The sequence below is a fragment of the Podarcis liolepis genome (genome assembly GCF_965112155.1).
Source record: "Podarcis liolepis genome assembly, chromosome: W".
NCBI lineage: Eukaryota > Metazoa > Chordata > Lepidosauria > Squamata > Lacertidae > Podarcis > Podarcis liolepis.
Window position 1 is genome coordinate 6142118 of NC_139568.1, and position 23418 is coordinate 6165535.

General features: G+C 48.2%; 1 protein-coding gene and 1 long non-coding RNA gene across 2 annotated transcripts in view; one reads left to right on the forward strand and one right to left on the reverse strand.

Moving 5' to 3' along the window:
* The window catches only part of LOC310697728, a 984178-nt gene that overhangs the window by 892900 nt on the left and 67860 nt on the right, over nucleotides 1–23418 (reverse strand). The window lies entirely within an intron of this gene.
* On the forward strand, nucleotides 875–21578 carry LOC310697813 (inositol polyphosphate 5-phosphatase OCRL-like; the record flags this gene model as incomplete). The annotated part of the gene is given in 16 exon segments (XM_083484444.1): nucleotides 875–1096; nucleotides 1902–2029; nucleotides 2112–2149; nucleotides 2152–2315; nucleotides 3856–4038; nucleotides 4748–4868; nucleotides 4976–5226; nucleotides 6246–6299; nucleotides 8309–8412; nucleotides 10146–10281; nucleotides 10778–10876; nucleotides 11336–11529; nucleotides 16603–16804; nucleotides 17171–17194; nucleotides 21463–21517; nucleotides 21520–21578. Coding segments are annotated over 16 exon segments (2034 nt in total).

Here is a 23418-nt window from a genome sequence, read left to right on the forward strand (position 1 = left end):
CTCAGTTGCTCTGCAATGCTTCGCCAGGGTTACCACATCATGGCCACCTGGGGGTGCGCTCCTGTGTTGTAGCTCAGCAAAAGCAGGACAAAATTCCTCTAGTATGGCTCACAGTGAGGGCTGCTGAGAGTTAGGAGAGATCTCGGAGGCCAAAGAGTTTGCTTTTCGGCTCAGTACAGGAGATCTTGCCAGCTCTTCACCTCAGACTGGCCGAAGATGCCCATCTCTCATCCATGCAGCTCCACAGCGTGCCTGGATGATGACTCAGATGGAGCTGGACACACCATTCCTGAAGGATGCAAAAATCTTGCAATTGTGGTGGACCAACTACATGTCATTTTGTTCTGTGATGCGTCCCCTGTGCAACTATATTTTTATCAGCCAGAGGGGCCCTCTTGAGCTATAAAGTGCAACTTAAGTGGGACAATCCCCCCCATTACATTTAGATGGATTTAGGGGAGTGCAACTGGTTTGGTCACCCTGGCGTGAAGCCTTGCGGGCCCCACAGGGGACACCGCAACTATGATGTTGAATAGACTTTAAGAGGCGTGGGGGCACTGAATTTTGGCATCGTACAGGGCTCCCCTGGAATTTGAGATGCCATGGTTCACCACTGAAGAACGTTTGTAGTATGAAAAAGGTACCTGGTTTCAGCTGGAAGTTAGGGGCACTGGTTGGAAGGGTCGGAGTATGTCTGTCCCGAAAGCTTTGCAGGCACGAACAGTACTGAATACAGTCGTACATATAACTGCCCTCCTACTGTCATGAATAGAAACAATCATGAATTGACAAAAACGGGCATCTGGAAGGAACCACTATGCCAACAGGATGTGGGACTGAATGGGCCTTGGCCTGACCCAGCAAGGCTCTTCAAATGCGCTTATGTTCCCCTGACTTTGGGGACGCCTTGCAGGAGTCTCACCCGTCTCATGGCTATTCTTCTAGTGTGGACCAGTTCTACAAGCTCTCCCCCGAAAGCAGGTGCACCATCCAGAACATGCTGGCACTGTACCTGAAGAAGAAAGCGAACACAGACCAGGAGGCAGGGACTTCTAGGGGAAGCGAGGCCTTCATGCGGGAAGCCTTGACTCCTCACGTGCTCCCTGGGATCTTCATGCAGGGCATTTCTCCCCCATTTCAATGACATTTTGCTTCAAAAGGAAAGGTGGACTTGGAGAAGGCAAGCAAAATGCGAGGGAGATAGTGAAAGATACAGGAAATTGAATGCAGATTTCCAAAAAATAGCAAGGAGAGACAAGAGGGCCTTCTTAAACGAGCAATGCAAAGAAATAGAGGAAAACAACAGAATGAGAAGAACCAGAGATCTGTTCAAGAAAACTGGAGCTATGAAAGGAACATTTCATACAAAGAGTACCATAATAAAGGACAAAGGTGGAAAGGACCTAACAGAAGCAGAAGACGTCAAGAAGAGGTGGCAAGAATACACAGAGGAATTATACCAGAAAGATATGGATGTCTCATACACCCCAGGTAGTGTGGTTGCTGACCTTGAGCCTGACATCCTGGAGAGCAAAGTCAAATGGGCCTTAGAAAGCACTGCTAATAACAAGGCCAGTGGAAGTGATGATATTCCAGCTGAACTATTAAATTTTGTTAAAGATAATGCTGTTAAGGTGCTCCACGCAATATGCCAGAAAGTTTGGAAAACTCAGCAGTGGCCAGAGGATTGGAGAAGACCAGTCTACCTCCTTTAGAGGAAAAGGCCTTGAGGGGAGGACCTGTTGCCTCCACAACCCTTCGTAAACATGCATAAGCTGAGAGGCAATTGTCCGGCAAATGTGGTGCTGTGCGGAGGCAGGAACATTTTCCTGCAGTTAAGCATTTTCTAAGTTCCTTTCCCGAAACGTCCCCAAACGGTTCTGAAGCCTCTCTAACCTCAGAAGTCTTTTCCTCTCTCCGGAATTCTGGGATTCGAGGATAACTTCATGGAGAAGGAAAGAAACCTGCAGAATCAGCAAATGAGTGCCCGCCGGGAGCCTCCACCCCCACCGCTGCCACCAAGCAGGCTGTAAGTTGCCTTAGAGGTGTACTGTGCCCTCCCGCCTCCTTGCTTTTAAGGGCTACTTGAGTTCTGTTCTCATCTCCCTGAGGCGTATCCGTGACAAGGAGAGCATGAGCAAGAAGCAACCCCAATGACGCACACTATGCGCAAGCTCTTTGTGCCTTCCACACATACGCAGTCCGGACAGAGAGAGGGACTCATCAAGCACGTCCTCGCCAAGAGAGAGAAGGCATATGTCAACACCCAGAATTTCAGGTCAGATCATGCAAAAGTGCAAAGACCAGTGGAACCTGTATCAGAGTTGGGGCTGGAGAAAGCGACATCTACATGACAGCTTTATTGTTGGGTGCCAGGCAAAGTCTGTCCTGTTCACTCAGGCCACATGGGTGGGTAATTGAAAGTATTAGTTGTGGTGGGCAATTTTCCTTGGTGCCACATACTGAACCGTGGCTTCATATTATGAGCAGAACGGCAGCCTCTCCTCCAGGTTTGCACACCTCTCCCCCACCCCAAGCCTATTGGGAAGCTTCCACTTGGATTTTAAATTAACCACAGTTTGGTGTGTCCAGATCCTATGGTGGTTCATTTTACCAGCTTTGTAAACCCACGATTGGAAGTTGGCTTGTTTCAATGAGCCATGGTTCAAATGAAGCGGTTTGTGCAGCTTCAGACATTGTGACAAGATGCAGTTAATCCAAAACTGAAGCAAAACCTTTGGAACTCCTCCTAAAAGCTGTGCTGGAGGACAGGGAGGTGTGACCCCCCCCCCAACACTTGGTGTGGGTCATCCTTATAATGCTAAGCTTACTACTTCAAACAAAGTTTTTGAGTTTTTGCTTTGGTTATTTCCTTGTACTGTTAGTAGTAAGGTAAAGGTAAAGGGACCCCTGACCATTAGGTCCAGTCGTGGTTGACTATGGGGTTGCGGTGCTCATCTCACTTTATTGGCCGAGGGAGCCAGCGTGCAGCTTGCGGGTCATGTGGCCAGATTGACTAAGCCGCTTCTGGCAAACCAGAGCAGCGCATGGAAACGCCATTTACCTTCCCGCCGGAGCGGCACTTATTGATCTACTTGCACTTGGACGTGCTTTCGAACTGCTAGGTTGGCAGGAGCAGGGACCGAGCAACGGGAGCTCACCCCGTCGCATGGAATCAAACCGCAGACCTTCTGATCTGCAAGTCCTAGGCTCTGTGGTTTAACCCACAGCGCCACCCGTGTCCCACTGTTAGTAGTACCCAGTGGCCATTTGTTTTTCATGTCTGCTTTTATGATATGTTTATCAGTATGTGGTTAGCAGCTTCAGATGCTACTGTTTTATAGAGGCTGTTTAGCTTGCTCTTTTTACCCCTTTACTAGACAGGCTGTATTTCTGTGCTGTTTTCAGAGTCAGGAATGCCCATTCCTTCATGGCCAGCATGGAAACACAGAACGCTAGCCATTTAGGAGGTTTGCAAAGAGGACAAGGGTGTTACGGGGTAATCTTCTAGCAAACAAGCTTGGCACAGCAGATCTGAGAGGTGGTTTTCTGCTCCCGGAAAGCCAGCCTGGAAACCAGGTTGCCAGGTGAAGGAAGAATGGAGAGATCAACCAACTCACTTGCCTTCAAAGAATTTCTGGTTGCCTGTGGCTACTGGGATAGTGCTTAGATATCAGGCTGGCTGACACATCTTAAAAAATACAAGGGAAAAGCTTTTTTTCCTTTCATTAGCAAAGCTCCTTTGGGGCCCCGAATAGCTAAGCTGAGGAAGAAGTGGCTGGTATTACTTGTTTGTTATTGGTCCTGATCTTGCCTGCCCTTGCACACTCCTGTTGTCTTTGCATATTTAACCAGCACGTCTGTTCCGATTGGAGTCCTATTCCTGCAGTTCCACATCCTTCTCTTTGGCACTTGGGCATTCGGTTCCAGGAGCTGGACCTGAGCACAGAGGCTTTCTTCTACTTGGACTCGACAAAGGAGCAAGAGTGGCTGACAGCTGTGGAAAAGGCTTTGCGTTCCAATTCCAAGTACAAGAAAGTAAGTCCAACCCCACCCATTTCTTCAGCAGCCAGACAGCTGTCAGGAGCTGGAGTGAGGAGGAGGAGGAGGTCAGCAAGAAAAAACACCTGGTGTCAGTGGTGTTTTATTCAAAAGAAGCCAACATTCTTTATTCATAGAAACCCAAACCGTGCAGGCCTAGTGATCACAGAAACCTTTCCCAACAGCTCTTGCCCCAGTGAGGTAGTTGTGAAGGCTGAAGGTTGCTACCCTCCCACCACTCTCTGAAGTCTCCTCCTCCCCCTGGTCCTTCCCAAGCAACCTGAGACTCTGACACCTTGCCTGTCTTTGCTCCCTCCTCTTAATTTCTCTGTGTTCTGGGAGACCAGCAGGGAGGGGAGCTGATCGCAGCAGGATGGGGAGACCCCCTGGCTTCTTCAGCAGCCTGCCTGATCTCTGCCTCTTGACCCCCGCCTCCAGCCTCCACTTCTGCCTCGGATTCTGGGCTGCTGTTTGTCACAGAATCTTCCTGCCCTCCTGCCTCTTCAGTTTCCAACACCTCCTCTTGCTCACAGTCTGCTCCCTCTTCTCCCTCTGACGACCCCCCACCAGTTCCCTGGCTCTGAGCCTTCTTCCCTTGGGGGATCCCCAGTTGGTGCCACCTGCCACTCCAATCTGCATCCAGCCGGCCCAGGACAGCAAGCAATGAACAGAGCTGGTAGACATCCCAGTACCTTGCATCTTCTAGGTGCAGCTGGTCCGTCTAGTCGGAATGATGTTGCTCATCTTTGTCCGGAAGGACCAGCTCAGCTGCATCAAGGAAGTGATGAGGGAGACAGTGGGCACAGGCATCATGGGGAAGATGGGGAGTAGACCCTGACAGCGGAATTCCCTACGTCTATCTTTCTGTCTGTCTATCTGTTTTTCTAATCTCTGCCAACCAGTTTCCCCCTCTTTCCTGCTTGCTCACTAACAGGCATCTTTGCTCTGCCCCTGCAGGGTAACAAGGGGTGTGTGGCCGTGAGGCTTGTCTGCAACAATACCAGCTTCTGCATGGTCAATTCCCACCTTGCTGCCCACGTGGAAGACTTTGAGCGCCGAAACCAGGATTACAAGGATATCTGTGCCCAAATGAGCTTCCTGCCCCCTGACCAGGGTCTGCCGCAGCTGACAATCATGAAACACGAGTGCGTTTCGAGGGCTTGGAGGGAGAGAGCCTTGGCTGATGTAACTTGCTGGTCTCCGCTATCTGGAGAAGCAAATTGAGTCATGTTTCTGTAACTTTCCTGCCTGTGTGTAGCTCAGGGTAGGCAGCATAGTGCTCTCCAAATGTTGATAGACCAAAATTCCCATAATTGCTAAGAACTGGCCTTGCTGACTGGGGCTCATGAGAGTTCCACTTCAGCAACACCAGGAGGGTGCAGTGTCGGCGATCCCTGCTGCTGCAGCTGCACCACTAAGGTTTCTACTAGAGCAGCCAGTAGAGAGCAACATAAACCGAGTGGCAGAGATGTATTAGATTAGATTATAGCAAATGTAGGCAACTTCTCCAGTGATCGGGGTGGGAGTTGCAGTTTGTTAAGGGCAGTAACGCGAAAGCAGAGCAGCCATTTTGCATGGAGAAGGTTCCAGGCTCAGTCACCAGTGTGTGCAGCTAGGGCTGGGCATGATCTCTGCCTGAAAGCTGCTGCCAGTCCATGTAGTCAGTCCTGAGCTTGATGGGTCAATGGTCTGCCTCAATATAAGGTAGCTTCCTATGTTCCTGTGTACTACAGCAGGGTTTGGAGGGCCACAAGTGCCCTGCCCATGAATTAAAGAACCAGGGGAAATTCTAAAAGTCTTTGCTGAAAGGACATCAAAGCAGGGGCCAGGTGAACCTCTTTGGGAGATTATTCTGAAAGGTCGGGTGCCATGACTGAAAAGGCCCTGCCATGCTTGAAAGAGCAGGAGTTCCCTGGGAAAGGGATTCTAGTCAGTGGAGAGGCAGTGCAAACATAAGTGGGCCTTCTTCTGGTACCCTTTTCCCAAACCTTGAAACACTTGAAAGGCCAAATGGGATGCTTTGAATTGGGCCTGGAAGCAGTTCAAGAGCCAGTCTAGTTCACAGAGCACTAGCCTAATATGATCATACTGCCCAATCCTAGTTATCAGTCTTACTACATATTGCAGGAAGTGGCAGCAGGCTGCCCCCCAACCCCCGACCCCGTGAGCTAGCCTGTAGCTGTGGTTGCTTTGCTTTTTTCCAGCATTGTCATCTGATCACTAAAAATGAGCTTCAGAGACTTCTGACCTACGACCAGGTGAGAGACATCTTTGTGTTATATGTGGTGGTTTAGGATATTGCCCTGTTTATTTCCTTTGTCTGGGATACCCCAGCCTAGGCTAGAGAAACCACTTTCAGGCAGTTAGGAGCAAAGAACATAGGATGACTGCGACTTCTACAAATGCTTTTTAAGGTTGCAGGTTTGTGCAACCTGAATTAGAAGCAAGTCCCAATTAAGTTGGAGGGTTGCCTTGGAATAAGTAGGACTGCTCTGCAATTTACCAGTTAGAGGGCTTTCCTAGCTCAGCACACGCTCCAGATGTTGTTGGACTCCCATCAGCCCCAGCATAGCTGCTGTCCAGCAATATCTAAAGGTCTAAAGTTTCCTGCTCTAGGTTTTGCATCTGTCTGGAAAATCTGCGTTGCTCACATGTTCTTATCAGCAGAGACTTCCATTAAGTCCAACTAAATTGCTGATGCTTTTTGTTTTACATTTTTCTCTCCAAGGTTTGTGTGTTCATCATGTTGACGACCTTTCTCCCACTTGGCATAAGGATCATTGGTATTTTGTGTTGAAACAGAGGCCTGATTGCTGCACCTTACGGTGGATTTAAACTCTGTGAGCGTAGTCATGCCTTAGCCCTTTGAGAAGGATGCTGCAAGGAAGGCAAGGGGGGGCAGCCTCAGACTTCCAACATATGCAAAACCACCATAAAACATTAAAAACTTCCCTAAAGGCTGTATAGTTACTTATCTCCTTGACATCTGACGGGAGGGTGTCCCACAGGGCAGGTGCCACTACTCAGAAGGCCATCTGCCTGGTTCCCTGTAACTTCGCTTCTCACAGTGAGGAAACCGCCAGAAGGCCCTCGGTGCTGGACCCTGATGCCTGGGCTGAACAATGAGGATGGAGACACTCTTTCAGGGCTGAGGCCATTTAGGGCTTTAAAGGTTGGCACCAACACTCAGAATTGTGCTCAGAAACGTCCCGGGAGCCAACGTAGGATGCAAGAGGATGGTTTTGCAGTTGCTCATAGTGTTGGGGTATATTCTGGTGGTTGTTAACAGTTTGTATGGATTATTGGTACATATAACATTGCATATTGTAGGTATGGCTAACCTGTGGTCTGCCAGATGTTACTGAGCTGCAGTTCCTGTTGGCTCCAGCCATCATGGCCAGTAATCAGGGATGGTGGGAATTGTAGTTCTGCAGCATTGTGAGGGCCACGTGTCTGCTGCTCCTGAGTTAGAGGATTTTCCTGTCGTGTGATGCAGCAAAGTAATTTAAGATGACATGGGGCAAAAATGCACAAGCATCCTGTACCTTTAATAAGTGTGTATAAGATAGGATTTCAGCAGGTATACCCCTTTTTTTTGCACTTGGCTAACCTACTAGTAGGGACGCGGGTGGCGCTGTGGGTTAAACCACAGAGCCTAGGGCTTGACGATCAGAAGGTCGGCGGTTCGAATCCCCGCGACGGGGTGAGCTTCCCTTGCTCGGTCCCTGCTCCTGCCAACCTAGCAGTTCAAAAGCATGTCTAAGTGCAAGTAGATAAATAGGTACTGCTCCGGTGGGAAGGTAAACACCGTTTCTGTGTGGTGCTCTGGTTCACCAGAAGCGGCTTAGTCATGCTGGCCACATGACCCGGAAGCTGTACGCCGGCTCCCTTGGCCAATAAAGTGAGATGAGCGCCGCAACCCCAGAGTCGGTCACAACTGGACCTAATGGTCAGGGGTCCCTTTGTTGTTGTTTAGTCGTTTAGTCATGTCCGCCTCTTCGTGACCCCATGGACCAGAGCATGCCAGGCACTCCTGTCTTCCACTGCCTCCCGCAGTTTGGTCAGACTCATGTTTGTAGCTTCGAGAACACTGTCCAACCAGGGGTCCCTTTACCTTTACCTTTACCTTTACCTTTACCTTTACCTTTACCCTACTAGTACTTCACCTTGGTCTTCCAGCACAACAGTGGCTGTTAATAGACTCCATTGTCAGGCAACAGGGGGTCTTTTGCTTCTCTGCTGATTAGCGATTTCTTTTTGGCTTTAGCTAAACATTCAGCGTACCCAAAAGACAGCTTTTGCTGATTTCACAGAGGGAGAGATCAAGTTCATCCCGACGTACAAATTCGACTCTAAAACAGATCCTGCTTGATAGTTGAGCCTTTGTAAGTAAGTCCTCTCAATCATTCTTCTGCAAGGCTTGTTTGTTTTTCCTAGTCTGCTGAGATGCTAGTAGTGTCCTGCCTTTCCATCCTCCTGAGCAGGCTAGTAAAAAATATATTTTAAACATGGCTTTGTGCTAAGCAAGCTGTTGGAGGAGGGCTAGAGTTGAGGGCTGGACGGACTTCCTTTCCTCTGCAGCCAGAATGGACACCAAGCCACGGAGGAAGAGAGAGATCCAGCTCTCCTTCACCTGCTCACTTTGCTTGCATGGCATTCCTGGTTGCCAAAGGCTGCTAGGCGAGTTGTGAAATGCAAGGCTGTGATATGTTGTCTTCCTCAAGCCATCCCTGCTCAAAGTCTCTGGAAATGTTTTGGCTCCTTTTCCCCACATTTGTCCTGATAACCAGCATCCTCTGTTTCGTGGTGTGTATAAGCGGTGTTGCAGTTCCTTGAAAGGTGCAGCAGGCTGAATGAGAATCCTCTTTGTGTCAAGGAAGTCTGGGAATGAGACTTGGTGCTCTCTCGAGATGAGTCTGCCAGGGCATAAGAGCATGAGAGCAGCCCTGCTGGATCAGGCCATTGGTCCATCTGGCCCAGCATCCTGTTCTCACATTGGCCAATGAGATGCCTCTCGGGGAGCCGACAAACAGGACCTGAGTGCAACAGCACGCTCCCCTCCTCCAAGCCATACTGCTTCTCTTGGTGGAGTATGTTCTGTGGCCATTATGGCTAGTAGCCATTGAGCCTCACCATCCAGGATTTGGCATATTCTTGTGGTTCTTGACAACTGTCAGAAGCCACCTAGGCCTGCTAGTTTCATTGCTCTTGCTGTGGTAATGGGGAAATCAAAAGGACAGGCGGAACATGTAGTGACGAAGCCGGAAAACGGCAGGCTCCTTTGGGCAGCATTTCAGGTGCCAGAAAGGGTATTTGGGCAGCATTTCAGGTGCCAGAAAGGGAGAGCCAGTGTGGTGTAGTGGTTAAGAGCGGTAGTCTCGTAATCTGGGGAACCGGGTTTGCGTCTCCGCTCCTCCACATGCAGCTGCTGGGTGACCTTGGGCCAGTCACACTTCTTTGAAGTCTCTCAGCCCCACTCACCTCACAGAGTGTTTGTTGTGGGGGAGGAAGGGAAAGGAGAATGTTAGCCGCTTTGAGACTCCTTCGGGTAGTGATAAAGCGGGAGATCAAATCCAAACTCTTCTTCTTCTTCTTCTTTTGGATCACTGAAAAAATAGTGTCTGAACAAGAATAATGGGGCCCCTTGCTTTGGGGAAGGATCATCATTTGGTGGTGTTCCATATGCTTTGTATGCAGAGTCTCAAGTTGAAAGGCACCTCCACCTGACAAAGGATTGGGCCATAGAGAGCTGCTGCCAGCCAGAGGAGACTTAATTAATGAATTGTGGGGTTGGAAGGGATCACGAGGGTCATCTAGTCCAACCCCTTGCAATGTAGGAATCCAAACTGGGGGAGGTCAGAAATTCATTCTGACCTGGTAGAAGGCAGCTTTTGATTTCCTAACAACTCTCTCCATGAGGCAAAATGCCTGCACACCTGCAAGGTCCGCCCCTTCAGATGTTGGACTCCCAAGCCCCATCATCTCCAGCTGTTGACCGTGGTCAAGATCACAGGCCGTGTGTGGAGCCAAAGTTTGACTGTGTGAGCCTTGTGTGTTGCCTCAGCCAGTCCAACAGTCCTGGTGTCTCTCCTGTCTCCTTGCAGTGGGAAGTGCCGTGTGCCAGCATGGTGTGAGCCAATCCTCTGGAGAGGAGGCAGCGTGAATCAGCTCAGCTACCGAAGCCACATGGAATTGAAAAGGAGCGACCACAAGCCCGTCAGCTCCCTCTTCCTCACAGGGGTAACACCTGCCCTGGCCAGGGCTATCGTCTATTCAGGGTTTTTAGTTGCCTGCTATGTGACACCTCCTTGAATCTGGGCAGGCCCTGACCAACAACCAGGCCCCTTTCCACAGAGCTCCTCCTTGGCCAATGACTTCCGGTGCAAGGAGTGGGCAGGTTTTGGCTCTGCTAAATCCCTAGGCTTCCAATTTCCACTGTTCTGAGTACACGCTGGTCCTGCAGGCATGGCAGACCACATGGGCTGAACTGTATACCTTAACCGTTGGCTCCATTCATGCAATGGAGCTTCTGTGGTACTTGGCATGGAGCATTTGGCTTCAGCCCATTGGCTCTGGAAGTCACAGCCGCTGCCATCCTGGGGAAGCTCTCAGAGTTACAGTACTTGCCTCTTTCAGGGCTGGGAACAGGGGGGTGCATCAGGCATTTCTGCTCTTAACTCATGCCCCCACCCTATAGTCCATAGCCCCAACAATGTGCTCTGTCCTCCCCCCATAGGTGAAGGTTGTGGCTGACCGACGGTACCGGAAAGTGTTTGAGGATATTGTTCAGTTGATGGACAGGATGGAGAACGAATTCCTTCCCTCCCTGGAGGGAGGTAAAGACGAATAGGATCCTCTCCAACCCCTTAAAGAGGGTTTGCTGCAAAAAGACCAGGGGGGAAAGAAGCCCTTGGCCCATCTAGCTCAGTCTTGATTTCCGGGGGATCTCTCCCAGCCCTACCTGGAGATGCTGGGGATAGAACCTGGGACCTTTGCAGGCAAGGCAGATGCCCTTCCACTGAGCGGCAGCCTCTTCCTCTTCCTCGCAGGCAAAGACTCCAGGGGTAGCCAGCGTGGTGCCCTCCAGATGCTGGACTACAACTCCCATCATCCCCAGCCAACATGGCCAGTGGCAAGTGCAGCAATATCTGGAGAGCCCCACGTGGACCTGTTGCATGTGCAGTCCCCTAAACGAGAGCCCGGGGCCAAGGACAAACTTCCCCCTGGAGCACGTTTCCTTGCCTCTGCTGAAGGCAAGCACTCTCTTTCCCCCCCCCCCCCTTTTGCTCTCCAGTTTCCATTTGAGAATGTGAAGTTCCGGCAGCTGCAGAAGGAGAAGTTCCAGATCACAAACAACGGGCAGGTCACCCTCCACTTCTCCTTTATCCCCAAGCTCAGTGACAGCCAGGATTGGAAGCCATGGCTTCGCGCTGAGCCCTGCGAGGGATACTTGGAGCCCAGCGCGTCTCTCTCTGGAATCAGAGAAGTGTAGAGTTGGAAAGGGACCCCAAGGCTCATCTAGGGAAGGCCTTCCTTTTCTCCTCCTCTTCCCAACCCTCCTCCCTCAAACCTTGGGAGTTTGGTAGAGCAGGGGAGGCTTAACATTTGTGGGCTGCATTGCCCCATGCTCAAGCCTCCAAGGGCCGCAAGTCAAAGCAGCTGAGCCCAAAGTGTAAAAGTGTGTGTGACCAGCTTTAAACACACACACACAAATGAATTGAAGCCAAACAATGCTGGAGGGTCCCAAAACACCTTTTGGCATCGCAGGGAACCAGTGAGAGCATTCCGTCCAAAAATTACTTTTTTAAAACAATGCGTATTTTTATGTTGTGGAGGCACAAAAATATCTTGGGGATCATATAGAACTAGCCAAACTTTTAAAAACTCAATGAAATGTAAACTAACTAAAAAAGAAAGTAACATTGGGGGCGCAAAAATCCTTTCCCTTTTTATATTCTTTTGTTAGGATCACTTTCTCTCACCCCCCAGTATCCTGTCACCATCTTCTGTGCAGCTGCTGCTTTGGAGGACTAGAGAGGAAAGTGGGGTGGGGGTGGGAACTGAGTGTTGAATGGTTTCTTTAAATGTAAAGGTTCATCATTGTTCCACTCCATGTGTATGTCTTTAAGGGGCCGGAGCAAGGGCCAGAGCAAACTAACAAGACCCAGCTTTACAGCTGTGAAACATAGCAGGTGCTGCTGAGTTGTATTTGATTAAGGTGTGTCAGCATCTGGGTGTAGTATGTAAGGAGCAGCACCTAGCTCTCCCATTACCCTGGGGGATGGGTTGGTGGTTGGGTCTGGTTTGTTGATGTATTTAGTGTAAATGGAGTTTTTGTTTTTCTTATTAAAACCTTCTTTAAGTACTTTTGAGTCCCCTTTTAATGCATGGTCTCCCCAGCAAGCTCTCTGCAGCGCTACCATACTGCAAAAAGCCAACATCTTTGGTTATGGGCCCAGCTGCTGAGTGGATGACTGCATATTTTTGGACTCTGAGAAAGGTTTGAAAACTCCTTCTCCTGTTAGCGTAGTTTTTGTGGGTCTGGAAGATATCCAGAATGGTTGACCGCGTTCCTGAAGCTGAGAAGGCTCTGGTCTTCCCACAGCTGACAGATGAGAACTATAGTTTATGGTCTTTTCGGGTGGAGGTGCTTTTGACCTCTAGAGAAATATGGACCTATGTAACTGATGACCCTCCTGACCCTGTAACTTATGCTTGGTCGAAAGGAGATGCGAAAGCCAGGGCGATAATTAATTTGGCAGTCAGTGACCAGCAAGTAGTCTATATAAGGAATAAGAAAACTGCCAAAGAAATGTGGGACAGTCTTGCAGCAGTGCATGTTAGAAATGAGTCAGCGTCTGCATTGACGTTTTTCAAGCAGTTGTACCAGACGAAGTTGCAGCCTGGTGGTGATTTGGCAGCACACTTGAGATGTCTGGAGGCAATACGCGGCGAATTAATTCGAAGGGACATGGAGATACCTGATATTCAGTATATTTTTATCATTCTATGTTCCCTTAATGAGGACTTTGATGGTATAGCTAGCCAGATATCTGCTGTTCCACCAGCACAATTAACTGTGGAAGGGGTAACGGCAAGATTAATGGGCGAGTTGGATAGAAGGGAGGCTTGTGCCATAAGCACTCCTATTTCCAGAAAGAATGAGGAACACCATATGCAAACCTGTGGTGATACAACTGCATTTAAAGCTGCAAAGCGTTGTTCTGCAATAAGCAAGGACATTTTGCAAGGGACTGCAGATCCAAAAGAAAGCAAAGTACTCCCAAGTCTGTTTCTGTTCGTCAATCACGGTCGTCAGCCCAGCAGCCGACATCGTACTGTAAAGACAGAAACGAGCCACGAGCTTTTCATGCTCGGACAACAGATCGTAAAAGAATTAGATGCCAAGTGGAAGTCTTTTGTTATCGACTCAGGAGCATCTCAGCACGTTTGCAATGATCGAAGCTTGTTTATTTCTTTCGAAGAGGAAATTGGTAATGTACATTTAGCCAATTCACAAGTCCTGCAGTCGCTTGGCAGGGGTACTGTTAAACTTGACTCTTTAAACATTACAATAGCGAACTGCATTTACTGCCCGTCAATGGACAATTTATTATCAGTAAGGTGCTTTGCTCGTCAAGGCATAACTGTGCGTTTCTTAGTCTATGTGTGAGTTTTTCGATGGGAACAAAGGTCTATTGTATGCCCGGGAATCTGATGGTTTATATAGACTGTATTTTCGCACCTACTCCCAATCGCCTATAAATTGCAGAGCAGCACAGTCAAGCCAGGGGTTGAGGAATGTAAGGCCACATTCTGGGTGTGTCCACGAGGCGCACAGAATTCTGGGACACCTGAATTTTGCTGATGTAATTAAGACAAAGAATATTGTCAATGGCCTCAACTTAAAACCATGTAAATGTCTATCCTGTTGCAAGAATAAGATTAAGGTTGCACGCAAGGGTAGGTGCTTAGATAGGAAAGTAACTGAGCCATTTGAGCGTGTACATTGTGATTTAGTTGGGCCACTCCCACCATCATTAGGAGGTTCAAAGTACTGGCTTACCCTGATAGACCAGTATAGTAGATATTGTTGGACTTATGCAATAGCTGAGAAGTCCCAAGCATTTGAGAAGTACAAGGTTTTTTGCAACTGGGTAAAAACGCACTTTAACAAACCTATTAAGAACCTGTTTTCTGACCGGGGCGGGGAATTTGTTTCTGAGGATTTTGAGAAATTCCTGGAAGCGCAGGGGACTACTCATGAGTTATCTTGCCCCTGAAGTCCCTGGCAAAATGGGCTTGTTGAAGTTGTGCAGCGTGACTTGCAGGCAGGGGTTAAAACTTATCTGCACGATGCTAATCTGCCCAAAGCGTTTTGGGCTGAAGCACTCAATGCCTTTTGTTATGTTAGAAATCGCAGTTATCATTCTGGTTTAGATGTCACCCCCTATGAGAAGCTGTTTAAAAAACGCCCTAATCTGAAATACCTACGTATTTGGGGTTCAGATGTAATTATGCATTATCCTGCTAAGCAGAAATTGGGTGAACGTAGTGTTCAGGGAAAATTAATGGGCTACCAGCAGGGGGCGTACAGAATTTACATACCAGCAACTGGCAAATTTCATATTACCAGAAGCATGATACAAACTGTAAATTGGAATGGAGTTGCTGTTTTCCAAGATACTAATGGTATAAATGATACTGAGGAAGAAGAGGAAGCAGGAGCAGCAGCAGCAGGGGATGGTGCTTCTGAATTAATGGAAGAAGACAAAAAGCCTGTTGAATCTGATAATTTGTTTGATTTAAAGTCACAGGCACCTGAGGGGAGGTTAGATTCTCTTGAGTTTTCTGACCGTGAGCTTAGCCTACAGGCACCTCTTCAGTCTGACAATGATGATTTACAACCTGAAACTAGTAGTTCACTCAGTCCCATTAAGTCTGAGGAGTCTGACTCTCCTTCCGGACTGAGACGTTCAGATAGAAAGAGGCAGAAGCCACAACGTTTTGCAGATGAACATTTTAATACTGTGTATGCCAATAAGGCGGTTTTTGAGCCAAAAAGCTACAATGGTGTTCAGAATTTACCTAAGCACCAAGCTGTAAATTGGTATAAAGCTATGAACTCTGAGATAGCTTCTTTAAAAGGGCATAACACTTGGTCTCTTGTACCACAAACCCCAGATATGAGACTTATTGATTCAAAATGGGTTTATAGAGTTAAAATGAATGACAAAAACGAAGTTGTAAGGTACAAGGCAAAAATAGTTGCTAGGGGTTTTCAACAAATTCCAGGCGAAGATTATGATTTGTGTTATTCACTAAGTGTAAAATATGAAACAGTTAAGCTTTTGTTAAAAGATGCATCAATTTGTGGAAAAGCCACACAATGTTTTTCTGCTCTTAAGAGCAGAGTGGTAATGTACCTTAAACATACCAAACATTATAGGTTGCAGTTTACAACAAGTATTGACAAAGGTTTTGAAATTTTCTGCGATGCATCTCATGCAGTAGAACAAAATAATTGCAGGGGTGTGTCTGGTATGGTGTTTTGTTACAACGGTTGTCCATTTGAATGGAAGTCCCAGACACAAAACATTATTTGTCTCTCCACAACTGAGAGTGAATTATGTGCATGCGTTCAGGCCACTCGTGATGTAGAATGGTATCTGCAAGTATTTGCAGACCTACAGATGCAAGTAACACTACCAGTAAAAGCTTACCTTGATTCCCAGAGCGGCCTTGCTATCCTGTGTTCAGAGACCAATACGCAGCGCACTAGAGTCTTAAGGTTACGTTTACAGTTTGTAAAGAAACTAATTGCTGATGAAATGGTTGTATTTAAATATGTTCCAGGTGACAATCAAATTGCGGACATTTTTACTAAAGCACTTCCAAAGGTTACACATGAAAAACATGTACAAAGTATGCTTTATGTTTTTGTTCCACAATGATGAACAGCAGGGGAAATGTTGAAGGGCTTCTTTAAATGTAAAGGTTCATCATTGTTCCACTCCATGTGTATGTCTTTAAGGGGCCGGAGCAAGGGCCAGAGCAAACTAACAAGACCCAGCTTTACAGCTGTGAAACATAGCAGGTGCTGCTGAGTTGTATTTGATTAAGGTGTGTCAGCATCTGGGTGTAGTATATAAGGAGCAGCACCTAGCTCTCCCATTACCCTGGGGGATGGGTTGGTGGTTGGGTCTGGTTTGTTGATGTATTTAGTGTAAATGGAGTTTTTGATTTTCTTATTAAAACCTTCTTTAAGTACTTTTGAGTCCCTTTTTAATGCATGGTCTCCCCAGCAAGCTCTCTGCAGCACTACCATACTGCAAAAAGCCAACACTGAGTCGCTTCTTCTCCTAATTCTTGAAGTTAAGGTTTCCCCCATACACCTGGGAGAACAGGATGCTGTACTAGATGGGCCATTGGCCTGATCCAGCAGGCTCCTATTGTGTCCTTCTGTTCAATTCTTCACTGTCTTCACTTTTAATTTACAGACAAGCCAACTTGGCTGTGCCAAAGAGTGTATCTACCTGACCTCCTCCCGTTTTAGGTGAGACGGGACATTTCCCTGGATGTGTACGTCCGCAAGGAAGAGAAGATTGAGGCTAGCTTTGTCCTTCACCTTGACCGTGGCAAGGACTATTTCCTCACCATCAGTGGGAGCTACCTACCAAGCTGCTTCGGGACCTCCTTGGAAGCCTTGTGCTGGATGAGGCAGCCGCTTGGCGAAGTTCCCGTCACCAGGCTTATTGACCTGGTAGGGAAAGGGGTTGATTTACCTGGCAGGTTCATGTGCTGGATGTCTACCCTTCCCACTCTGCTTGCCTGCTTGAAAAACAGCTGCTCTTCCACTCAGAAATGTGGGGGCTGGGGGTCCTCCGCTGCATTCAGCTTCAGCTTCTGTAGCTGTGCATCCGCTTCCTGTGTGCTGTTCATGCCCTTTGTTTGCCTTGACTGAGTCATCCCAGGTTCTGGTCCTCCCACCTGCCCTTTCGCTGTGTGCATTTCCCTGCCATCTGCCCAGATACTGTTCAGCCAACGGGCTGTTTCTTTCTCTTCTCAGGGCCTGTGCCATTAACACCCTTGGTTGTCTTTTGCTCTTGCCTTCCTCCTCTGATCTCAGGCAGAAGACAGCTTCCTAGAAAAGGTAACAGTTGGTTTGCTATCCTCTAGATGTTCTTGTAGTGGGCTCAAATCAGGTACAGGCAACGCCCCGTTTACACGGGGGTTGCGTTCCGAGGTACCGTGCGTTTAAATGAAATTGCGTATATTGGGGACAGCATTGGAAAAGCCTGCAAACACCCTCTAAACTTCCGGAAGCCCTTTTGAAAGGCCTTTTGAAAACCAGCAGCCTCCCTGCAAAACTCCTTGCTCCAACTCTCCGCAGGCCTGACAGGTCGGTGCCAAAGCTCCTGGGAGGGAGTCGAGATGCTGTTTCCATGCCACTTTGCCGCTTTTGTGCTCTTGGGGGGGGGCATTTTTGCCCCTTCAAGTGCCCCTTCCAGCTTTGCGGCAGTGTGCATGTGCCTCGAAGGCACGTAAATGGAGTTGCCCTTGTCAACGATCAGCAGCTGCTCCATGCAGTGGCAGCTGGTCCCTTAGGGCAAACAAGGCACTACCCCACCAACCTGACTTTCCTCTCAGGCAACCCGCACCTGCCTGCCTTCTGACTCAAATCCAGTCCAGGTGGTGGCTCTAGCTCTCTGCTTTGGTCTCTTCCCTAGTCTCAACGTGGCCCTTGTAGAACTCGACAGAGGAGAACGGAGATGAAACCAGAATTTGCCATCACTGCTTGTAAGTGATTTTGCGCTGCTTGACTCTGGGTCCGCTTGCGATTGGCAGCACGGGAGGCAGAAAGCCCAGTCTCATGATGCAGGCGCCAGCCCCCTCTGGCCCCAAGAGCCAGTTTTCTCCTTGTCTCTGTGCTCAGCCACTGCTGCACAGGCTATGCCACTCTGGCTTACTCTTACCACCTGAGCACTGGCATTTGGGAAGCGGTAGTGGCTGCTTTGGGGTGGCTCAGGGAAATGTCACTCCTCTCGAAATCAGATCTACTTGGGTGTATTATCCTAGCCACAAGGAGACAGTGGTGACTGTCAATTTGGACAGCTGTAGACATTTAGAATCATGGAGGATATGTTTATCAGTGGCTATTTCTTGCCACTATTATCACAAACCACATAGAATCATAGAATCATAGAGTTGGAAGAGACCACAAGGGCCATCGAGTCCAACCCCCTGCCAAGCAGGAAACACCATCAGAGCACTCCTGACATATGGTTGTCAAGCCTCTGCTTAAAGACCTCCAAAGTAGGAGACTCCACCACACTCCATGGCAGCAAATTCCACTGTCGAACAGCTCTTACTGTCAGGAAGTTCTTCCTAATGTTTAGGTGGAATCTTCTTTCTTGTAGTTTGGATCCATTGCTCCGTGTCCGCTTCTCTGGAGCAGCAGAAAACAACCTTTCTCCCTCCTCTATGTGACATCCTTTTATATATTTGAACATGGCTATCATATCACCCCTTAACCTCCTCTTCTCCAGGCTAAACATGCCCAGCTCCCTTAGCCGTTCCTCATAAGGCATCGTTTCCAGGCCTTTGACCATTTTGGTTGCCCTCCTCTGGACATGTTCCAGTTTGTCAGTGTCCTTCTTGAATTGTGGTGCCCAGAACTGGACACAGTACACCAGGTGAGGTCTGACCAGAGCAGAATACAGTGGCACTATTACTTCCCTTGATCTAGATGCTATACTCCTATTGATGCAGCCCAGAATTGCATTGGCTTTTTTAGCTGCCGCGTCACACTGTTGGCTCATGTCAAGTTTGTGGTCAACGAAGACTCCTAGATCCTTTTCACATGTACTGCTCTCAAGCCAGGTGTCCCCCATCTTGTATTTGTGCCTCTCATTTTTTTTGCCCAAGTGCAATAAGACCGGGCCCAAGACAGAACCCTGTGGCACCCCACTAGTCACTCTTCTCCAGCTTGAAGAGGAACCATTGATGAGAACCCTTTGGGTTCGGTCAGTCAGCCAGTTACAAATCCACTGAGTGGTAGCATAGTCAAGACCGCATTTTACCAGCTTCTTTACAAGAATATCATGGGGCACCTTGTCAAATGCCTTGCTGAAATCAAGGTAGGCTACATCCACTGCGTTCCCTTCATCTACCAGGCTTGTAATTCTGTCAAAAAACGAGATCAGGTTAGTCTGACATGACTTATTTTTCAGAAATCCATGCTGACTATTGGTGATCACAGCATTCCTTTCTAGGTGCTCACAGACTGTTTGCTTAATGATCTGCTCCAGAATCTTCCCTGGTATTGATGTCAGAATGACTGGGCGGTAATTATTTGGGTCCTCTCTTTTCCCCTTTTTGAAAATAGGGACAACATTTGCCCTCCTCCAGTCTGCCGGGACTTCGCCTGTTCTCCAGGAATTCTCAAAGATGACTGCCAGTGGTTCTGAGATCACATCTGCCAGTTCTTTTAATACTCTTGGATGCAGTTTATCTGGCCCTGGAGACTTGAATACATCTAAACTAGCCAAGTTTTCTTGTACTATCTCCTTAGTTATTCTAGGCTGCGTTTCCTTTGCTGAATCATTTGCTCCAAATTCTACAGGTCGGGCATTGTCTTCTTTATCGGAGAAGACTGAGGCAAAGAAGGCATTGAGGAGTTCAGCCCTTTCTGTGTCCCCTGTTTGCATTTCACCATCTTCTCCTCTGAGTGACCCCACTGTTTCTTTGTTCTTCCTTTTGCTACGAACATACCCATAAAAGCCTTTTTTTTTTTTTTTTTTTGCTTTTAACCTCTCTAGCAAGCCTGAGTTTATTCTGTGCTTTAGCTTTTCTGACTTTGTGTCTACACGTGCTGGCTATTTGTTTGAATTCCTCTTTGGTGGTTTCCCCCCTTTTCCATTTTTTGTACACATCCTTTTTTAATCTTAACTCAGTTAAAAGTTCTTTAGATAGCCACCCTAATGCTTTTGATGACCAGTTTCTGGGGAACATGATGGACAGAGTGCTCTTGTCCCCGTGTCCCTATGGACTCCCAAGGGCATGTGGTTGGCCATTGTGGGAACAAAATGCTGATCTAACCCAGCAAGGCTCCTGTGTTCTTTAGCAGGCACCAGCTACTCTTGCACTAAGACTCTGATACAGTATGTGTCATTCCCCACACCAATACACTCTCTCTCTCTCTCTCTCTCTCTCTCTCTCTCTCTCTCAAGACAGAGGCAGGGAGTATTGGCGGGGGGGGAGGGGGGATGAACTGGGTCCTAATCAACAGCTGCCCTGGGGATTAGCGGATCAAATTCTCCATCCTTGCCAACTCCTTTTAGTGATGGGCTGCTTGCCATTGCTGTGCTCTTAAAGCTCTCTTGCTCCCCCCCTCCTCTCTTTCTCTTTCTCTTGAATGTGGTAGCTTGAGATAGAACTAACCACCCTGAACATTTCTGGAGAGGAAGATGGGAAGGAGACCGGAGGCATGGTTCACCAGCTGCTGTGTGCTGCATTGCCCAGACAAAGTCGTGGGCTGGGGCTCCAGCTGTTGCTCAGTTTCTACCACTGCCTCTGCAACGTGCTCTAGACAAGGGGTGGTGAACATGTGACCCCTTCATCTCATCATGCTGGCTGGGGCTGCAGCCCATCAACCTATGAAGGCCCATCCATGTTCTGTTGCTGTTTTTCTTACTTATTTCCTGCCCTTCACCCTAAGGTCCCAGGGCAGGTTCCAGCAATTTAAATAAAATGTTAGCCAAACCTCATGTCCACAGCTGCATATTTAGTAAGCTTTTGGGTGAACTGCACATCCGGAGTGGGAGGATTACGAGCTGCATATTAATAGGGGAGGGGGAGCTTGGATTTGGGGTGCGAGCAATTTGTTTTTTGTTTTCCCCCTTGAGATGCTTGCTGTGGCTAGGGCCGGGCGATACGTCAATATAGATATATTTTCAAATCAGCTTGAAGTCTAGATAGTGAGACTGGTTTCATAATTTCTGACCTGGCAATATATTGTGAATCATGATGTGTGTGTGTACTATGCAAAAAACACCATGTGGGGGGAAACTGTGAAGCCAGACAATGCTTCTCGAGATTCCTGCAGCCCCTGTGGATTCTGCCGGTTCAGCTTTCCCCTGCCCTCCTGCAGGGGGCAGCAAAAATCACAATGCAGGGGAAACCGTGAAGCCAGCCAATGCCTCTACATAGCTCCATCTTATTTCAGACATCGTGCTATATTGGTGTATTGCAATGTTTAGCTAGTGATATATCACCGTGTTGAAAGCCAGCTATCGCCCAGCCCTAGTTGTGGCCTCAGAGGGCAAGACTTGTCCACCCAGCTGGAGCAAGGGAAGAATGCATACAGGCACACATTCTGTCAGGCTCTCATGCCAGTCCCGCTTGTCATTGGACCTCCAGGAGAAGCAGTTTCTGGATATCGTACCCCAGGATGGTGATGACTCCACTGAGCGGCCAAGGAGATCTGGCTTTTGGTGGACCACCTCTTCCAGAATGCCTGCCACCAGGTGAGCTGAGGGGGACGGTACCATTGAAAGGATGGGTGTGGGCTGGAATCCAGTACCAGTTTTGGGGTGTGCAGGTTCCAAACGTCCCAATTGATTTATATCTTAGCTACCGACTCGCTCTTACAAACTCCTGCTGTGAGTATAGTGGCACCTTGGTGGAGCGGCAGCGGGTGGGACATCCAGCATACGGTCTTCCTTAGAGCGGCTCAGAAGAACCCAAGTGTTCCCAACCATTGTCTGTCTCTCCCTAGCAAAGCGGCTCTCTGAGACTCGCCACTAGAAGAAGCGGGGAATGAGTTCACTCTCCCATTGCCCCAAATCAGGAGAAGGGGAGTAGGAATGCTACTGTGGAAAGCAGGCGGGATACAATTCTCAGCCCTTGTGCCAGCTCTCTTGGTGATGGGCTTCTCTCCATTGTGGCATTCCTTGACCTCTCATTATGCACCCCAGGGCTGGATTGTTCTTTGTGCTATCCAGGATGAAGTTGGCTGTAGTGGACCTCACTTTTATATACCTGGTGTCTTAGGTTCCTAGGCCACCCCATCCTTAAGGCTCTGGGACACAGCACAATGAAATGCCCACAGTCAAGTCCAGTCATGCATCCAAACAGCTTCACAGCTTTAACCCCCATTTGAAAACATCAGCCGGGCTAGATAGAGCAGAGGTGGGGAATCTTGACAGGCCCGCAGGCCCCACATCTAGCATCATACGTGGTGTCAAGGTAAAGACATGGCTGCAAAGGAGCTTCAAGGGTGCGTTCAATTGTTCTTTGGCAAGCAGGGTTTCTTGACCGCACTTTTGGAGTTGACCACTAGTATTTGCTGTTTGGATTGAAACCATACCTGCAGAAGGACATTTCCTCGGCAGATCAGCTTTGCAGGCAGCTTCGTCAAGAGGGGAGGTGTGGGATTCTCCAGAATCCCGGGGCTAGCCCACCTGACGGGAAGAGTCCGCGACCAGAAGGAGGAGGAGTACCAGGAAGAATGGACAAAATTCTAAGATTATTTAGCTAACTATGTCAAGATAACCTAACTGGAAAAGCTTGCAAATATGAGATAGGCTTAGGATTTAAATATGTAAGGATAGGAATTAAGATGTTTCAAGCTAGATTAGAAAGAATGAAAGCTGTGAAGTGATCAAGTTATTATTATTTTTTAAGAAGATTGATTTTGGAAAACTGTTAAAATGAAATACAATGAAATTCAACCAGGGGGATTTGAGGAAGTCACTTAACAATGTTATCAAGATTGGTTTAATTACAATTAGGATGTATGTACGTTTGTTTGTCTTAATTTTTTGGGGGGAAATTAATTTAAAAAACTGAAAAGAAAAACACCATAGATTATCCAGAATCCCAAGCAGCGACACTGTGAAACTTTCATAGGAATAAAAGGTAGGGGGGAAGGAGGCACAATGTCAAGCAGGCAACAGAATAAACCCAAGCACTGTGGGTCTAAAACCGGCCCCTGAATCTCTTGCTCCCCACTCTGCCCTTCTAACAAGAACATTTTTTTGCTTGCTGGATGGCTGTGTGCAATGAGAGCTCAGTCACTGAGGAAGGGTGCTGGCCCAGTGGGAGAAGTATGTGCTTGGCATGCAGGCGATCCAAAAATCCATTCAAGAGCAAAATTCCAGTTCTCATGTTTTCTGTATACATGGCTAATTTAAAGGGGAATAGCATGGTGGCTTCCACAGAGTCAGACCATTGAGCCGCCTAACTCCTTAAGGGAGGACCAGAGCTCGCTGGTGCTGCAGGTCCCAGAACAGTCTCCAGCATCTCCAGGTGAAACGGAAAACATCACCTGCCTGGAACCTTGTAGAGCCACTGCCAATCAGTACAGACAGTGCT